Source organism: Pelobates fuscus, chromosome 2, assembly GCF_036172605.1.
Source record: "Pelobates fuscus isolate aPelFus1 chromosome 2, aPelFus1.pri, whole genome shotgun sequence".
Classification (NCBI taxonomy): domain Eukaryota; kingdom Metazoa; phylum Chordata; class Amphibia; order Anura; family Pelobatidae; genus Pelobates; species Pelobates fuscus.
Genome location: NC_086318.1, coordinates 136,945,031 through 136,958,187, shown reverse-complemented (window position 1 = coordinate 136,958,187; position 13,157 = coordinate 136,945,031). Strand labels below are relative to the sequence as shown.

The following is a 13,157-nucleotide window of genomic DNA, read 5'->3' as shown; positions in this document are numbered from 1 at the left end:
ATATCTTTTTGTTGCAATAATGTCTCATTATTTTTATTTTGTGTTCATGTAATGTTTTCCCCTCATATTTTTTCCATATGTTGCATTTCAGAACATGTAACTTCTAATGCCAGCGATAGTGAAAGTAGTTACCGTAAGTGTTTTTAAGTTTCTTGTTTATCAAAGCATTAGTTTTTCTTTGAGATTCCATTGTAATTCCTGTAATGCTGTGCTTCTTTCCTAACACGGTCACTTGCAACTTGTGCCATTAAAAGCAGTATTAGACAAAACATCTTGTTATTACTCCCTTTTTGCTGAACTCTCCCCCTCTGCTTCACTATACATCTCCCACACACCATGTATTGAAATAAAAAAAAAAAAGCAGATGATAAATTTAAACCTGGTGCCCTAGGCATGTTTCATGAGATAAATTGGTGATCTTGCTGTATTTTGATCCATGTAATGTTGTAGGTATTTAATCTCAAACTGCAGCATTCTGCAAATGAAAGGATATTGTAAATTCAAAGTTAACACCATCACAAATTCACTTTTTATTTTGCACACAATTGTTTAAAATAAGTACTATCTCCCTTTTCCTTGGATATTTGTGTATTTGTTTATTGTGCCATGTGCAAAGTTCTGTAGTGCCTCCAATTTAAAGGTGTTAAAATGCCCTGTAACATAAACCCATCACAACTATCAAGTATGGCAAGTAAAGATAAATTAAAACAACCTAACATGTGGAAATGTGTATCCTTTTGGATTTTTGTGTGTTTGAAAAGGTTTTACATATTGAAATAGTCCCGTTTTTTCAATGTCTTTTTTTTTTCTCTGCTAACATGAAAGTAATCTTGATTACGGATGAGTATGGATGTTCTCAAGGTCTATTAAAAAAAACTTTGTTTTTTTATTTTAATGGCAGTGTTTTTAACCTCACTTATTCAAAAGAATATGCTTGCACTGGGAATTTGTTATATTCAGTGACATAATTTGTCACAAAATTATTAGCAAAAAAAAAAAAAATCTCTATCAATGGAATTATTTCCTGTATTTAAGTGGTAAGCATAGTTTCCAATCTAACTTGCACCAAACTGCAAAGTATTCTTTTCAGTGGGGTTATTTGCATGTTTACAAATTCATTGTAACAATACTCAGTTGCATGTTTTGTTCTCGTTGTTTCAGTGTCTAAATTTGAGTTTACATACCAAGCAGGAAGCTCCACTAATGCACTTGAAGGTTTCCAAATCATTAACCTGGTCTTTGATGTCATTTGTCACAGCACAACCATCTAATAATTATACAGGCTTAAATGATCAAAAAAGTTGAAATATGTTATAGCATGTTCTTTTTGCCACATATAGGTAAAAAGAACAGTTAGTTACCTAACGTATAAGATCAGAGTCCGTTAAAAATAAATAAATAAAAATAGGTGGTTGTGGCTGCCATTTTTGCCTTGTGAATTATTTTGTTTCTTTCTATGTAATTATTTATCCCGTATTGTAGATTTCAGTTCTTTTATATGTAATAGGAAATTAAGTTTCCTTTCCAATATGCTTGATGAAGCTGCATCAGCAATTGAACTAAAACCCATGATAAAAATTCAGTTTAAGCAGAGTAATCAACCGTCAAAGTTTGGCAGGTCCCTAGCATATAACTTACTGTGATGTGTAAAACAGCAGTCTTTATTGTAAAATACCTGAACTGCTTTATAGTCCCTGATTGAGCAGAACATTTTAATGCTATCCATGGGATACAAAAAACTATTTCATGTCCTTCCTTTCTCCACTTATTAAAACTTCTCATAGTAGGGATGCACCGAAAATTCAGGATGCCCTTGGCCAAAAAAACGAAACCGAAAATGACTTTTTTTCCCCCCAAATGAGTTGTAAAAAAATTTTTTCCCCTATCATTTTATTAATTTTAGACTTTTAATGAATTTAATTAATCTAATATAAAAAAACTTCCCTTCTCTTTTAGTGGTCCCCACCCTCTTAATGTTCCTCTCTCCCCCTCTAGTGTTCCCTTCTCCCCAGTCCCATAGTGTTCTTTCCCCCCTCCTCAGTCCCATAGTGTTCTTTCCCCTCTCCTCCCCTGTCCCATAGTGTTCTCCCCCCTCACCTGTCCCATAGTGTTCTCCCCCCCTTCACCTGTCCCATAGTGTTCTCCCCCCCTTCACCTGCCCCATAGTGTTCTCCCCCCTTCACCTGCCCCATAGTGTTCTCCCCCCTCACCTGCCCCATAGTGTTCTTCCCCCCTCCTCCCCTGTCCCGTAGTGTTCTTCCCCCTCCTCCCCTGTCCCGTAGTGTTCTTCCCCCCTCCTCCCCTGACCCGTAGTGTTCTTCCCCCCTCCTCCCCTGTCCCGTAGTGTTCTTCCTCCCCTGTCCCGTAGTGTTTTTCCCCCCTCCTCCCCGTCCCGTAGTGTTTTTCCCCCCTCCTCCCCTGTCCCGTAGTGTTCTTCCCCCCTCCTCCCCTGTCCCGTAGTGTTCTTCCCCCCCCTCCTCCCCTGTCCCGTAGTGTTCTTCCCCCCTCCTCCCCTGTCCCGTAGTGTTCTTCCCCCCTCCTCCCCTGTCCCGTAGTGTTCTTCCCCCCTCCTCCCCTGTCCCGTAGTGTTCTTCCCCCCTCCTCCCCTGTCCCGTAGTGTTCTTCCCCCCTCCTCCCCTGTCCCGTAGTGTTCTTCCCCCCTCCTCCCCTGTCCCGTAGTGTTCTTCCCCCCTCCTCCCCTGTCCCGTAGTGTTCTTCCCCCCTCCTCCCCTGTCCCGTAGTGTTCTTCCCCCCTCCTCCCCTGTCCCGTAGTGTTCTTCCCCCCCTCCTCCCCTGTCCCGTAGTGTTCTTCCCCCCCCTCCTCCCCTGTCCCATAGTGTTCTTCCCCCCCCTCCTCCCCTGTCCCATAGTGTTCTTCCCCCCCCTCCTCCCCTGTCCCATAGTGTTCTTCCCCCCTCCTCCTTCCCATAGTGTTCTTCCTCCTCCCCCTGTTCTATAGTGTTCTTCCCCCCTTCTCCCCCTGTTCTATAGTGTTCTCCCCCCCCCCCTCCCCTGTTCCATAGTTTTCTTTCCCCCTCTCCCCTGTCCCATAGTGTTCTCCCCCCGTCCCATAGTGTTCTTCCCCATAGGGTCCCATAGTGTTCTTCCCTGTCCCATAGTGTTCTTCCCCACCCTCCCCTGTCCCATAGTGTTCTCCCCCCCTCCCCTGTTCTATAGTGTTCTCCCCCCCTCCCCTGTTCAATAGTGCTCTTCCCCCCTCCTCCCCTGTCCCATAGTGTTCTTCCTCCCTCCTCCCCTGTCCCATAGTGTTCTTCCCCCCCCTCCCCTGTCCCATAGTGTTCTCCCCCCCTCCCCTGTCCCATAGTGTTCTTCCCCACCCTCCCCTGTCCCATAGTGTTCTTCCCCACCCTCCCCTGTCCCATAGTGTTCTTCCCCACCCTCCCCTGTCCCATAGTGTTCTTCCCCACCCTCCCCTGTCCCATAGTGTTCTTCCCACCCTCCCCTGTCCCATAGTGTTCTTCCCACCCTCCCCTGTCCCATAGTGTTCTCCCCCATCCCAACTGCAGTACTCTTGACTTTTCATGTTATCATTACCAAATGTGTTAAAAGTTTAGAGGTTTACTTCTAGGATTTCCCAGTCTTGATACAAATATAAAAACAAACCTATAGAGATACTGCTAACCTTCAAAGGTAGGGATTGAATAGCAGGTTTAACACCCTAACAAATGTTTACAAGTGTAGAGATAAGTAAATTGCCATATCATTTGGCTAATTGTTTAATGTTGTTCTGCTTATATCTAGTTACAAAGTAAATAAAACAAAATACAGCATATTGAGTAGCCAGTTAAACTTCCACTGGGGAAAAAAAAATTGCTGTGTTTTTAGTATACATTTTTTTTTTAAAAATGTGAACAGTACTCCTCTGCTATGACTTTCACATGGATTTTTTTTTTTTGTATAACCAATGCACACAGTGTTCAGTTTTAATTTCATGCATTCCACTTTTTTAAAATGTATTTATTTCAAAGAAGAAATCTGACTAACATAATTTAAGTATTTATAGTAAAATAAATAAATATATATATATATATTATATATATATTATATATATATTATATATATATTATATATATATTATAAATATATTATATATATATTATAAATATATTATATATATATTATAATATATTTGCACTGAATGCCTGATGGATAGTTGTAGTGTTCATGCTCTGAGTATGCATTGTGTAATCATTTCACTAGATGTTGTTCATTTGTGCAATTGCTTGAAAATATGCATGCCCTATGTACCAATAAGTGTGTTTAGAATGATTTAATTCTCATGTTTAATTTTTTTATTATCATCAGGAGGACAAGAAGAGTATGTTTTATCTTATGAACCAGTTAATCAACAAGAAGGTTTGTGAATCTAGCATACAAATATCTACATTATGGTATTCGGCAAGTGTATATATCACAGATCTATTGCCATTGCATTAGTTTGTAACAAGTTATGGTATGTTTACTACATTTTGATGAGACAAATTAATTATTCTGATTTCTTTCAAAAAGAATTTGAAGGGTTAAAAATGAATGGGCTACCTAGAAATCAAACACTTTCTTTGATGTCCATAGAATCTGTGTTTCTTTTTAAAACGAAGTTTTCCACAGTAATGGGCGATTTGGTGAAAATTGATTTTTCCTTTTTTTTTTTTTTTTTTTTTTTTTCTTTCATAAATACGCACTTTTACATTATACAAGTGTTAATGCATTTGTATAATTTTTTTCTCAATTTTTATTATAGTAAACTACTCCAGGCCGGTAATTATTTTAGGGCCCATGAAAGACCGGATAAATGATGACCTGATCTCAGAATTTCCAGAAAAGTTTGGCTCTTGTGTTCCACGTGAGTAAAAGGCACTTTTTGCCTCCCTGTTTTATGTGAATCTATAAGCAAAATGAACAGTGAAGTCTTACTGATCATTACTTTTGACATGGAAAGTGTCCATGTTCTAGTACTTTAAAATCCACCTGTAATATTTGTTGATATATTTGCATTGTTCTTAGTGTTTCACACAGATTGAATTAAACGTGTAGCTCACTTGGTTTTCTATTGTGGTTGGCATTTTCCCATTCCTGAAACTGTAACTAGTACCCGTGCAAGGAGATCCTTTCTCCCCCCACCCCGGACCTAAAGTAGGTCTAAGTGAATACAGTCAAACAGAGCTGTTTAGGTTTAGGAGAAGTAGTCGGAACATTATGTTGTACTGGCATTATGACAACCTCCGCAAAGAAAAATTGCCATATCTCCAGCTGGAATTGTTATAGCTAGGCTAGATGACATTAGTCTGAAATGAACATTGTGTTAAACTAATTTTATATGAAGGGATTTTCAGGTGGTTCTCACTTTAAATTTTAACATGGTATATAAATATTCAAACCATTACTAAAGAAAATCACGTTATATAATATTAGTCCATTTGTAAATGAATGTTAGATCACCATAATTTGTATGAGCAGTTCGATGCTCTGTAGTTTTTCAGTGGTTTGTGATTTTCTTTCAAAAACATATTAATGGAGTTTAATTTGAAAAATACATTGGATGGCAAACTTGTGACTCTTAGCGTATGTTCAGCTCTGTGTATGACATCCGCAGAGTACCATTACACTAATGAATAAGTATATTTATCACTTGTAAACTTAACTTGTTTGGCAGATACTACACGACCAAAAAGAGACTATGAAGTAGACAGGAGAGATTATCACTTTGTGACTTCTCGTGAGCAAATGGAAAAAGATATTCAAGATCACAAGTTTATTGAAGCTGGCCAGTACAATAACCATCTCTATGGAACTAGTGTACAGTCCGTACGGGAGGTGGCTGAGAGGGTATGAATTTACCTCTCCTTGGTGGTAAACTTATCTTTAAGTTTTTATTTATTTTTTAACTTTATCATCTCCTTTCTATAGGGGAAACATTGCATTCTTGATGTCTCTGGCAATGCAATCAAAAGACTACAGATAGCCCAGCTCTACCCAATCGCCATCTTCATCAAGCCTAAGTCAGTGGAAAATATAATGTAAGTATTAACCTTAAAAAAAAAAAAAAAAAAAGTAATCAAGCAGTTGGCATTGAAATCGAAAGTACACCCCAAAAAAAAAACTACAGTGCAGTATTGATATTGCAAAAATGTAGGGGTGTCTCAAGTGGTGACCATCAACAGGCATGATTGTCATGAGCTTATCGGCCCCTGGCTCATGTCGCGTGGCCTAAAAGGGAATACCTTATACCAGGCATAGGCAACCTTCGGCACTCCAGATGTTTTGGACTACACCTTCCATGTTGCTTTGCTAGCATTTTGTGTGTGAGAGCATTATGGGGGATGTAGTCCACAACATCTGGAGTGCCGAAGGTTGCCTATTCCTGCCTTATACTTATCATGTGGCTCGGCTGAAATCCTCTTAGGTATTTTTTGTCCATGTAGAATCTTAGACACTGCCTGCTTTTATGTATTTAAAATATGTGACTTCACATCCGCCCTTAAAGTGATCACGTCATCTATGCATATTCAATCACTTAGAATCGGGGAGATGATTTGCACAGATCAGAAAGTGTGTTAGCCAATATAATGTTTATTTTGATCCTTGTTCATTACCCTATTGTGGTTTCTGGCTTAATACACGTTAGTGCTTATAGTAAGTCTCTTGATGTTTTGATATTGACCCGGCTTGTATTTGTTCATGTATTTCTGGTGTCCTCATCCGGCTTGTTATTCTCTTTATCTGTAATTATATTTTACAAACCTTGGCTATTCCTAACTCTGTCTTTATTAACATTAAGTCCGGCCACTCTAAGGCCCAGTAATACATCTATCTAGTACCTCTGTTTGTGGGATTCTCCATTCCTGTAAGTTGGGGTACTACCCTATGATATTGCTCACATTTTAAAATCAATCTTCAATTATTTTCTACTGTAGTATAACAGGGTTTCTTGAAATTTAATAACCAACAGAACACCTGTAATGTTCTATGCATGTATTCTAGTGAGAGCTCTGTTTATTTTGTCATTTCACCCATTTCTCATCAGCTGAAAAGTGCAGTTACCATATTTGTTTAGATCTACTACGTGTGCTAGATAGTTACTGTTATATGTCTTTGTTTTATTACTTTGCGCATGCTATGGTTAACAACGTAAAAGTTAAAGAAACACACGGGGACCATGACAACTTGAAGTTGTTATGATGCCTGGAGGTCCATGGTGCTGACTCAACTTTAAGGGTTAAACTTTTCACAAATACTTTATTCCAGTGCCATATCTTTCTGCCCCCTGACCTTCCATTTGGTGAAATGCTTCAAATTGGAAGATTATGACTGCAGCAGTCAAGTTCCCAAACTGGTCCTTTATTTTTAACACTAAAAAATATTGGTTATTTTCATTATAAAAACTGGCTAATCACTGGTTAAATATAATATATGTGATCTTTGCTAGATTTTATTATGAGGAAATTATTGGTAAGTTTTGCTGTATATAATTTATGTGTGTGTGTGTGTGTGTGTATTGAACGCCCTTGATGTAACAAGTCTCGCAAATCTTTGTATCTCCAGTTTACTGCACTGCTTGTTTGTTCTGACTTGTATGCCTCTGCGCAGGCACCCTTATGTTACTTTTACCGATTCATAAAATGCCTGCCCACGCTTTATTGCGACTCTAATAAACATATTCAAAACAAAAGTCCTTAGAGTGCGGTCATTTCTATAGAATATGAATATTTCCTGGCCATATCCATGGCAGCACAACATTGGGTAGCTCCTCCCTATCCCCATTGGACAGGAATAATAATTAAGCCGTATAAGTACCACCTCCTACCCCTCCTTCCCCAGTCTTTTTTTCCTGTCCTATCCCTAGGACATGTTGGTCTTTAGGACTGTAAATTTTTATTTTATGGCTTACCTGAGGATTAGTTCCTCCAGCCCCTGGGGAGTTCACCCTCTCTCCCCCGGGAAGTCTCCAGTATACGGCCCTGCGCAAAGGTGTCCCCCTGGAGAAAACCCCTTTAGTGACCGGGGATTTTTCCTTTCTATTATCTTGCAATGACCCCAGGGGTAGCAAGTAAAGGACCATTGACATTGCTAATCAAACTGGTTATATGATTGGAATCTTCCCACCAGAAACAAGGTAAGAGGCTGATGTGGATTCAAACTTACCGCCAGGATCATTTAGCCGGTAAGTTGTCTGCTTCTCCCATACTAGGGAGCTTTTCTGGTGCGAACGCGAACAAGCGCATTCGCGCACTAAAACCATTTTAAGCCGTTCACGCATTTTTTCGGTTATTTGCGCATGCGCGGTGACGTCAGACGCACTTTTAAAGCACCAAACCTCATTTAGTGCAAAATATGTATACAGATTAACAGGGCGCCACAGTCACTAAAGAGGTATATGTGGGGGAAAAGAACCATATAATGAATATACTGGTTAAAATAGTAATTTATTGATACAGAAGTAGATAAAAAATATATATATTAATAGCACAATAACAAGTGCTCAAATTATATAAGACAGGAACCCATAGGTATAGCAGCTCACTAATACATAATGCTGAACTGGGCAAATAAGGTGCAGATAGTAAAAGTGCAAAGTGCAGTGCAAGTATAAGGTACAAAATACTAGTACCAAAAATGCACCAAGTCCATAATGTACAGCCCAAGAAAAAAAGGAAAATAATCAGCATATATAAACAATAAAACCGCTGATACCACGATGCAGGGTCCCAAAGGGTCGTCAATGTTTCAATGCTCAACGCGTTTCGTCGTCAGACTTCCTCAGGAGCTTGAATTTTCAACCTACAGGAGAAGCATTCTTGTACCATAAAGCTTCTACGGGACTGTCGGTTCTTCACCTTTTCCAGGTTCCTTTCTTTTTTGGGACAAAAAGTGAGTTTATTCCTTATTGGTTTTTTTTCTTATCCTTTCTCTTCTTGGTTTAAGTTTATCTTTTCCATCAATTATTTCCAGATGGATTCTCGTTCAAGATCCAGGGAATCGGATTCATCTCACCACAATCTAAGCCATCTTTTCATAAATAAAAAAAAAAAAAGAGTGGGATTGTACTCAAAAGCACGTTTTGTGTATTGTAGTGCTAAAAGTACAAAGACTTCAGGATCGTCCAAAGGGAAGTCGCCCAAAAGGACGCTATGCATATCCTGTGACAACAGAGCCATAGAAGGGAAACGTCTCTGTTCAGATTGTCTCTCCGCAAGCTGCAGGACCTTCTCATCCAACACCGGCCATTATGCAACTTATAAAGCATGCAGCTGCCCAGGGCATTAGGGAGGTTGGAAAGACCCACAAGCGACCTAGATATTCTGAGCCCTCAGATTTTTCTCCAGGAAACTCAGAAGATGAGTTTATGGATTCAGATTCACTGAGAGACCTAGCTTTTTCCTCAGAGGAGGATGCTATGCCAGATCCTGACTTCCTGGTACCAGCGGAAGTGGATCATTTAATTGTCCGGGTTAGAGAAACCCTCACTTTAAAGGAACCCTCGGAAGAGGAACCCTCTACATCTAATCACTATTTCTCTGATCTTTGGAGAAAAAGAGCGGCTTTCCTGGTGCATGGCACAATCAGTGATCTTATTAACCCCTTAAGGACACATGACATGTGTGACATGTCATGATTCCCTTTTATTCCAGAAGTTTGGTCCTTAAGGGGTTAAGGAAGAATGGTCCAGATCTGATAGATCATCTGCCAAAGGGAAATTCTCCAGGTTATATCAGTTTGATCTCAAAGATGCAGAAGCATGGGATCTTGCACCCAAGGTTGATGCTGCAGTTGTCAGATTAGCCAAACACACCTGTGGACGATGCAGGTTCCTTCAGGAATCCAATGGATCATATGTTCCATACCATTCCACGGGAATATGTTGTTTGGTAAGAACTTAGACGAATGCATAAAGAGGACGGCTGAAGGTAAAAAGGCCTTTCTACCACATGAGAGGAAATATAAAGGATCCTTTCGTGCCCGAAAAGAGTACCATTCCTTTCGAGATAGTAGATCATACAAGCCTGGTAGAGAATATTCCAGATTTCAACCTGGGAGTAGAGGAGGCAAGTCACGAGGTGCTTCTTCCTCCAAAAACCCTAGGAATTTCTGACTATATAATTCCCAAATCCGATGGGGTCGGGGCTTGTCTTCTTCAATATTTACCCGTATGGGACGAATCCACAAGCGACAGTTGGGTGCTGGATATTATTCGGAGAGGATACCTTCTAGAATTCTTCAAGCATCCTCCCAACAGGTCCTTTCATCTCACAAGGTGGCCAGGGGACAAAGAGAAGCGCATGGCCCTATTAAACTTCATTCTATCCTTGCAGGCGCAGAAGGTCATCATAAAAGTGCCAGCAGATGAAAGAACTCTGGTTTTACTCTCACTTTTTCTTAACAAAGAAATCCTCAGGAGGATGGAGACCCATTCTGGATCTGCACAGATTAAACAAGCATCTACACATTTGCAGATTCAAGATGGAATCCCTGCAGTCTATAATAAAAGTAGTGTCACCCAACCAATGGATGTTGTCTATAGATCTGTTAGACGCCTACTTTCACATACCCATTGCCCAATTCCATCAAAGGTTCCTGAGGTTTGCTGTGGAAGAAGGTCATTTCCAGTTCAGAGCCCTCCCGTTTGGTCTAAGCACAGCCCCGAGGACGTTCATGAAAGTATTGGTAGTTCTGATTGCAGAACTGAGAAAACAGAATATCGCTATTGTGGCGAAACCGACCTCGCCACGTGTCCTTGGAGGGGGCTGATTGCCCGCCTCTTGCCTTTGGACTATGGACCAGACTTTATGGGAATGTGATACCCCAGATAGCCATACCATGGAGCCTATCCATATAATGAAAGACTATGGGAAAGACTTTAGCTCCATGGCAATTGTACTGTGTGAGTAGGATCTGCGCGCTATTCGGTAGTTTTGTGCGTGCAGATCCCAGCTATCTGGGGATAGGTGAAATGTCTGTGTGTTATGTGTAAATGTGACTTTATGTATTTTAAAGTGTTTTATGTCGTTTTGCAACCATGTGGTTAATGGAGTCTGCCTTTAGTCCTGGGTAATTGGATTACTTCTCCAATTAACTCCAGGGCAGAAGGGAGGAAACCAGGGTGCATTGTGGGGATGTTTTTCTGCCAGCCAGAAAGGAACAAAAGATACTTTTAGTAACTTTTGAACCCCTGGTTGGATTCATGCCATTTTTTAATATGTTGTTCCCCTGAATGGATTGATTGTGGATATGTATTTTTATGTGAATGTGATGTATGGTTTTAAAATTATGAAAGTTGTGTAAAAGTATATTTTACACTGTATGCATAATGGGATTATGTGTCACACTAAGGGGAGGGGATGTGTGGGAGGTAACATCTATGTCATTGGTTCTTTTATGCCTCCCCCTGGGTGTGAGTTGGAAATAAAAGCCAGGCTGGATGAGCCAGTCCAGAGTTCCTGTTTTACCCTCAAAGTGATGTGTCGTCTCATTATTGGGGGGAAGGATTTATTGCATGCTGTTCCAGTTGACTGCTAGGAGTACAAGTCTATTCGTATGGTTCCTATTCAATGGTCTACAGCATTCATATGCTTGGGAGAATTTAAAAGGTTTCTCGGATTCGGTGATTGTGGTGTCTGCCAGAGTGCTTGGAGTCCTCAGGAAGCACTAGGAGCATCCTTTAACGGAGGTACCAAGTTGGGGTGCCAGGTGATCCGTTACAGCTATCTACCATTATTTGGACGACATCCTGATCCTAGAAAACAACGACGATTCACTGACATCCCAAGCTATTACCAGCATTCAGTTTCTGCAAGCCCATGGCTGGAAGATCAACACCAAGAAGAGCCACCTCCACCCAACTCAATCTATGATTTATTTAGGTGCTCACTTCGACACTCTGATGGGTACTGTCCAACTTTCATTGGCAAGAATATTGAAACTCAGGAAACAATTAAGAAAGATGTTGAAGTCCAGTATTGCTCCTGCAAAGGCGGTAATGAGCCTCCTCGGATCTATGTCCTCCACAATAGGACTGACCAGATGGGCACAGTGGAGGATGTGACCATTTCAAGCCAATTTCCTGATGCAATTCTCCTCCAAGAATCTGCTCCAACCCATCAAGTTATCCCTGGCTGTACGCAATTCTCTGATCTGGTGGCTGAACAAAGAACACCTATCCAGGGGTTTTCCGCTAGGAGACATCACATGGATAGCAGTGACAACAGATGCCAGCCAATGGGGATGGGGCGCCCATTGTCTCCACGACTTTGCACAGGAAGAATGGAGTTTCATGGTAAACAATGTGCATTCCAATCTGCTAGAACTTCTGTCAGTCCTCAAAGCATTGAAACACTTTTCGGTACATCTCAAGGGTCAATGGGTAAAGCTAAGAACAGACAACACCACCGTGGTATCCTATGTCAATCACCAAGGAGGTACCAGGAGCGGCAAGATGATGGAGACTATGAAACAACTGATGTGGTGGGTTCAGAGGAACCTGGCAGGCCTTACAACCATCCATCTACCAGGGAAATGGAATCAACTAGCAGATTTCCTCAGCAGATCCAGGATAGATCCAGGGGAATGGTGCCTATCGGACAGAGTATTCCGCACGATTGTAGACAAGTGGGCCCACAAGTGGACCTACTAGCTACTCGGGTCAACAGGAAAGTGGAGAACTTCTTCACGAAAGAAGACCATCTGGCACTGTGAAGAGACGCTTTATCAAGTCCCTGGAGATTCGAAATAGGGTATGCGTTTCCCCCTTTTTCACTGATCTTCCCAATCCTGAGGAGGATGAGAACAGAGCAGGTATCTCTCATCCTGATAGCGCCTTATTGGACTCGAAGACCTTGGTTTCCTCTGCTTCAAAGTCTTTCGGTGGAACCTCCTCTCCCACTCCCAGAGCTCCGGAACTACTGTTCCAGGGTCCAGTGTTGCATCCAAATCCTGTTTCACTCAATCTCATGGCATGGAGACTGAAAGGAACAGGCTTGTGAACAAAGGATTCTCCCAGGCCGTAATAGACACTATGCTGAAGGCACGTAAGCATTCCCTTTCAGCCACCTATTATAGAGTGTGGGAAGTTTTTTCCGCCTGGGCTCTTCCTAAAAACATTGATCATATATATATATGGAGAGGACTACCGCTTGGCGCAC

General features: G+C 41.0%; 1 protein-coding gene across 18 annotated transcripts in view; it reads left to right on the top strand.

Moving 5' to 3' along the window:
- The window catches only part of DLG1 (discs large MAGUK scaffold protein 1), a 231,411-nt gene that overhangs the window by 207,310 nt on the left and 10,944 nt on the right, over positions 1 to 13,157 (top strand). For 9 of the 18 annotated variants that reach the window (XM_063442744.1, XM_063442739.1, XM_063442748.1 and 6 more), the window contains 6 exons: positions 92 to 133; positions 826 to 861; positions 4,327 to 4,377; positions 4,763 to 4,864; positions 5,675 to 5,847; positions 5,929 to 6,038. In XM_063442744.1, coding sequence (XP_063298814.1) covers positions 92 to 133; positions 826 to 861; positions 4,327 to 4,377; positions 4,763 to 4,864; positions 5,675 to 5,847; positions 5,929 to 6,038 — 514 coding nt within the window. The remainder of the gene's footprint in view (positions 1 to 91; positions 134 to 825; positions 862 to 4,326; positions 4,378 to 4,762; positions 4,865 to 5,674; positions 5,848 to 5,928; positions 6,039 to 13,157) is intronic. The other 9 variants (XM_063442747.1, XM_063442740.1, XM_063442749.1 and 6 more) reach the window with 3 other exon arrangements.